Source organism: Emys orbicularis, chromosome 1 (genome assembly GCF_028017835.1).
Source record: "Emys orbicularis isolate rEmyOrb1 chromosome 1, rEmyOrb1.hap1, whole genome shotgun sequence".
Classification (NCBI taxonomy): Eukaryota; Metazoa; Chordata; order Testudines; family Emydidae; genus Emys; species Emys orbicularis.
Window position 1 is genome coordinate 367,282,949 of NC_088683.1, and position 6,130 is coordinate 367,289,078.

At 47.4% G+C, this 6,130-nt stretch overlaps 1 protein-coding gene across 1 annotated transcript; it reads left to right on the plus strand.

The window, feature by feature from the left end:
- The first annotated feature begins 1,201 nt into the window (after positions 1-1,201).
- LOC135882758 (olfactory receptor 52P1-like) lies at positions 1,202-2,167 on the plus strand. The gene has a single exon (XM_065409779.1). The coding sequence runs from the start codon at positions 1,229-1,231 to the stop codon at positions 2,165-2,167; it is 939 nt and encodes a 312-aa protein (XP_065265851.1). The 5' UTR covers positions 1,202-1,228.
- Positions 2,168-6,130: the final 3,963 nt, after the last annotated feature.

Here is a 6,130-nt window from a genome sequence, read left to right on the forward strand (position 1 = left end):
GCATAGCCCAGCAGGATAATGTCTGTTTCCATAAGTTAACTTGGCTCCTATCCAATATAGCAATTCCATCATGGATCAGACCTATGGTCCATATAGTCCAGTGTCCTCTGTCTTACAGTGGCAGCCACAGGTGCTGCAGAACAAGGTGGAAGAAACCCAGCCATAGGTGAATGGGAGGAAAACCATCATGAGGGTATTACCCTAATGCCTAACAGCTAGAGATTGGCTTTTACCCTGAAACATGTGGGCCTATATGATTTCCAAAATATTTATTTAGCTGTAACAATTGTTACTGGATAGTCTCACTATTCATGGAAATGTCCAAGCCCTTCCTAATTCTTGCTTGCCTCATGGCCTCAACTACCTCTTGTGGCAAGGAGTTCCTCAGTCTAATTAAGCAGTGAGTGAAGAAAGCATTTTGTTTTTATCTGATCTGAATTTGCCCCATTTCAGCTTGAATGAATATCTTCTTGATTTTGTATTATGAGTCAGGGAGAACACATTCTAGAGCTACTCTCCACCAGTCAGTAATTTATACACTTTTCTCATATCCCCTCTTATTCATTTCCGTTCTAAGGTAAAAATACCAGTCCCAGTCCATATGAGATCCCGGCCTTTGATCATTCTCATTGCCCTTCCCTGGACCACTCTAATTCTGCAATATCCTGTGTAAGAAGGATGCTCAGTACTACACAGAGGAGCCCAGAGGAGTGTGAAACATTGACCGACTGATCTTATGGCATTGTATTTTCTGTATGATTCCCCATGTCACTCCTCATGGATCCAAAGGTTTTGCTTACTTTCTGTCCAGGCTTCCACTGTGAGCAGGGCTTCACAGAACTGTGTACCATAATGCCCATGTCCCCCTCCTGTGTTCAAACAGTTACATTAGAACCTTGTAAGCTGTTTGAGGAATTCAAGCTTTTCCCTCCAATGGGCAGACACGTTGCAGTTATTGACATAGAAGTTCATCTGCCATCATGCTGACCATTCACCTGGCTTGGTTAGCTCTCTCTGATGACTTCTTTGGACTTCACTATGACCTACATAATCTGGTGCCATCTGTAAATGTTACCACCTCACTGCTCAACCCCATTTCAAGATCGTTAATAACTATAAAATATTTACTGCACTATTTGTTATAAAGTGTGTAACCCCCTCGCTGTTCTTCTCTCCCTTCGCAGACACCTGGAGCATTTCTGAGCCTGAGTGACGCATCGACCACCTCATGGCATCTTTCAACCTCACCCCCTCTGACCCTCCAACATTCATCCTAATGGGCATCCCCGGCCTGGAAGCTGCCCACATCTGGATTTCCATCCCTTTCTCTATGTTCTACATTATCGGCCTGTTGGGAAATTTCACGGTTCTGTTTGTTGTAGGGAAAGAAGAAACACTGCACAAGCCGATGTACCTGCTGCTCTGCATGCTGGCACTCACAGACATCGCCATGTCTACCTCCGTCGTGCCAAAGGCACTGTGTATATTTTGGTTCAATTTGAAAAGCATTACTGTGGGTGGCTGCCTCATCCAATTATTCTTCCTTCACGCGGGTTCTATGACACATTCAGCCGTCCTTGTGACAATGGCCTTTGATCGCTATGTTGCCATATGTAACCCTCTGCGATACGCCACCATCCTCACCAATGAAAGAATAGCTAAGCTAGGGCTAGTGGGTTTGATGAGAGCTGTTCTCCTCATTCTGCCAATTCCCCTTCTCCTGAAGAGGCAGCCATTCTGTGCCAATCACATTATCCCCCACACGTACTGCGAGCACATGGCTGTGTCAAAAATGTCATGTGGGGACACCACAGTCAACAGGACACATGGCTTGGTAATAACATTTGTAGTCATCGGGTTAGACCTGACGCTCATTGCCCTGTCCTATGGTCTGATCATCAGGGCCGTCCTTAAAATCTCCCATAAGGAAGCCCACCAGAAAGCCCTCAACACCTGCACAGCCCACATCTGTGTGATGCTGACAACTTATACTCCCTTCCTCTTCACCACTCTGACACACAGGTTTAGTCAGGGCATTGCTCCTCATGTTCACATCCTTTTGGCCAACCTCTATTTCCTCCTTCCCCCCATGCTCAACCCTATCATTTATGGAGTCAAAACCAAAGAGCTTCGTGACAAAGTGGGCAAATGCCCCTGCAGAATATGATCGCCTGGGACCACTAACTTTAAACCTGTGTGACAAGAGGGGGAAAGAATAGCTCCTCCTTAATCAAGGGTGCTGTGTCCCCCTTTGGCTGAGCTCAGCATTGCGGAAGTTCACAGTATGAGAAGTTCCTCACACTTAGCATCTTATCACTCCATCAGCAAGTACTGCTCTCTCCATTGCTGAGATCCCTCTCTCTGACCGTCTTCTGATCTCTTTCTAGATCAACTGTCAGCCCCCACCCCTGCATGGCATGTCACGCAGCCTTTCCGTGACTTCCAGACAACCGGAAGACACTGCAGCTTTCTGACGCAAGGTGGACCCTGTGTGAACAAGTTTCTTGATCTGTTCAATGAACTGAAGCTATATTTTCGGATAACCAAAGACAAAGAAAGAAACTACAATGCTGAGCTTCTTTATCATATGTGCAGTGGTCCAGTGAACCAAATGTTCCTGATTTTTCTACTTCCAATCCTTCAGGGAGCCTGGAGGATAAACAAAATGTTTCTGTAGGAAAGTGGTAATTCGGGAAATCTGCTGAAGGAATTGAAGAGATTCTACTAGTACTTGTTGGTGAGAGTAATGGAACTGTGTATTTTTGAGAACTGGACTGCTATGTTAAACTATGACATCAACTTTAAGTCAAATAACTTACCGATTTTCACAGTTGATATTAGAGTCACTTTTCGGCTGGAACTTTCAAAATACACACTAACTTTTCTCGTCATCGAAGAAGTCAAATCTTGGTGTTGAGATTTTATGTTGGAGTTTGTAAAACAGGTGAAACAGGGATTACCACCAAACATCTAGGTGATTGAATTGCTTCCAGTGCTAAGTGATTGAACTTTGCTCAGCTCTTCAAGACATAGATTGGCAGAGATCTCATTTTTGCCATTGTTTGGTGGAGTCCTTAGATAGCTGAAGTAGCAATGGAGAGTTTTGCCTATGGTTCTCTGGCCTCATACTCAGGACAACCTAATTGAGCAGTTTTGGGTTGGGTCAAACACATGTATGTCACTGAGGGCAAAGATTTTAGTGAACTTGGCTGATTTGCTATTTCATTGCTGTCGCTACCTTTTGGCAACGCTGCAGTTGAAAGATAGTTTGCTCAGATGAACTTGATAAAAACAAAACTTTTAAAAAATCAAATCTGTACTAGGTATCTAACAAAATATTTCATTTGTTACTTGATGAATAGGTCTCTGTGTTAATAAAAAAACAAAACTGCTCAACAAGATGCAAGAGGAGCTTTTAGAAAATATTCTTCTTCCTAGGGCGTATATGCAACTATACAAAATCTGTTGTGAACAGTTTACAGCAACAAAAGAAATGATTGCACTGTTCACTGCTGATGTATGACCCTGAGCAGAAACATTCTACTTCTGATGTAGACAGTGAGGGTGAAATGTTGCCTTTTAGAGACAAACAGTACCAAATTAATTCAACACAAAATATGGGCATTGACTACTATCATTAAATGCAACCAGAAATAAATAATATAACAATGTTATTTTTGTTTTTACACTACATATGTTTTGGGCTCCTTTGGGGCTATTTTTAACACCCTCATTTGCCATTTTTTGTTTGAAACAGCTGCCAACCCTCAATCAGGATACAAGTACCAGTATTGGGGTTTTGAATGTGAATTTGATTTTCATCTCATCACTTTTTTGCTAATGTGGATGAGCTCCTGCTGGGGCTTGTAGCTTTTAAAAAAAAATCAAATCTGTACTAGGTATCTAAAAAAATATTTCATTTGTTACTTGATGAATAGACCACTGTGTTAAGAACAAAACCCATTTGTTTCAATAAATAGATTGGACTATTTTGGGGTTCTTTTTTAAGTGACTTTGGGCTATTAATTCATTAGACATCTGGCAACCAGCCTGGGTCAGAGAAGCACCCCAGAAGAGTCAGAGCTGGGCTGGAGGCAGAGCAGCAGTGCTGAGGCAGAGCTGGGGGATTGGAGCAGACAAGAGCCAGGACCTGGGGCAGCGGAGACCCGCTGCTCCTATGAGGAGTCAGGGTTGAGCTACAGAATGGAGCTGCAGGGACAGCACCAGAATAGTGGACGCCGGCCGTGCCACAAATAACACGGCAGCCGAGCATGATGAGCAGCTGGGGAGATCAAAGTGGGGCCATGGGCAGAGGGCCCAGCACAGGGAGAGGCTGCTAGACAGGAGGGCTTTGAAGGCTGGACTCAGAAGGGGGGACATGAACCCAATGGGAGGGCAGATGCTGGGCACAAGGGTCCTGGCACCTAGACCCTGAGGGAGCGTGGCCACTGCCAGACCAGATGTCTTTCCCATGGTATCACCACAGTGCAGCCAGGATGGGGAGGGAGACCTGGGACGTGTGAGGAACAGACTGTGAACTTTTCTCATATCCCAGAAACAGCTGTTTGTGGGGTTTCCCATTCCCACAAATGGGTTCCTTGTTTCCCTTAACTTTTCCATTTGTTCCTTGTTTTTCTTACAGCTGCTGTTTAATAAATTGTATGTGGTTTTAACGTCACGCAGTGATCAGCAGGTCAAGGAAGTGGCTGGTGCAGAAAGAGCACCCAGAGTGGGGACACGCTAGCCCGTGTCCTAAGTGATCATAATGAGACTGTGGGGGGGGTCAACCCCAGGCCAGCATTTGCCATGGGTGGTCCAGGCGATGGCCCAGAGTGACGTACTGAAGGGGCCATGGTTTGATACCTCCTACATGAGCTGACCTGCTGACCAAAAGCCACTGGGCTTATGGAGGCAGGCAGGCAGCCAGGTGAGAGACATGCACCAGCAGACCCAAGCAGCAGCTTGACCAGGCAGGCACTCAGCCAGGTAACTCTTGCAGTGGGAGCAGGGGTGTCCAGGGCTCCCCACTCTCCAGGGACAGAGGGCCCCCTTCCCTAGAAGCCATGCCTAGAATGGGGCTGGGCTGGAAGAGGCTCCTGATCTGATGTCTGGGATGGGCGGTTGAGGTTGGTGGGGTGGGGAAGCAGGAGGAGATGCACATGTGCCAGCATCTCTGTGTCCTGGCTGGGGCCTTGGCACCTCCCGGCTATCTAGGTTGTGCTGAAAGTTGTCATGCACTATCATCCCCTAAGAGCCCCAAACTTGCCCAGGAAAGGGCTTGCTCTTCCCCTGGCAATCTCGGCAGGTAGGGGAGCGCACACTTGGCTCCACACAGGGGAGAACCACACTCACCGGGGTGCTTCAGACTGCTCCCATTCCTAACCTGCAGACAAGTAACACACGGGGGGCACACAAGGTCACAGAACCCCCCCCCCCCAGTTTTCTGCCAGGGTTTGGGTGCTGCCCCCACACACACACTGTATGGTACCTGCAGGGTTTGTCTGCCGAGCCCTCCATTCCCCCTGCCCATGGCACTTACTGGAGCTGGGAACTGAGAGAGGCAAACGAACAGCACATGCACCAAATAGCTGGGAGATGTAGGGAGGGGCTCCTTTAGAGAGGAAGTTGAGAAACAGCTGCTTTCCCAGAGGGGGACTGAGGGTAAGGAGGACACTGCCTGGGGAGGGGGGGCATGACTCGAGCTGTTGGGGGGACGTTTAAATTCCCCCCCCCCACTATCAGCAGGTAAGGGTCCTCTCTGCTCCCCTGGCTCAGAAGCTTCACTCTATTGGCCTCCCCAAAGTCAGCACAGGAGATCAATGGGTGTGAGATCAGCTCCCCCATGAGGCTCCCCCACCCATCGGAACAGGAGTGGCAATGGGGGTCGCAGTGGGTAGGGGAGAAGCATGCTGACTCCCTGCACTGTGCCCTGTCCCAGGGGTGTTCCCAACACAGTGGTTCTGGAGTTTTTATGTTGGATTAACCATTAAGTAGGCGATGCCTGCTGCGACCGCCTTGAAACCCATCTCCCTTTCTTTCAATCCCTGATCACCTGTCCCCACCCTCAGTCTTTCTGTTTGTAACTGCTTCTGTTTCCACCAGTTGTATTTCACAGAACACTGAAACTCCT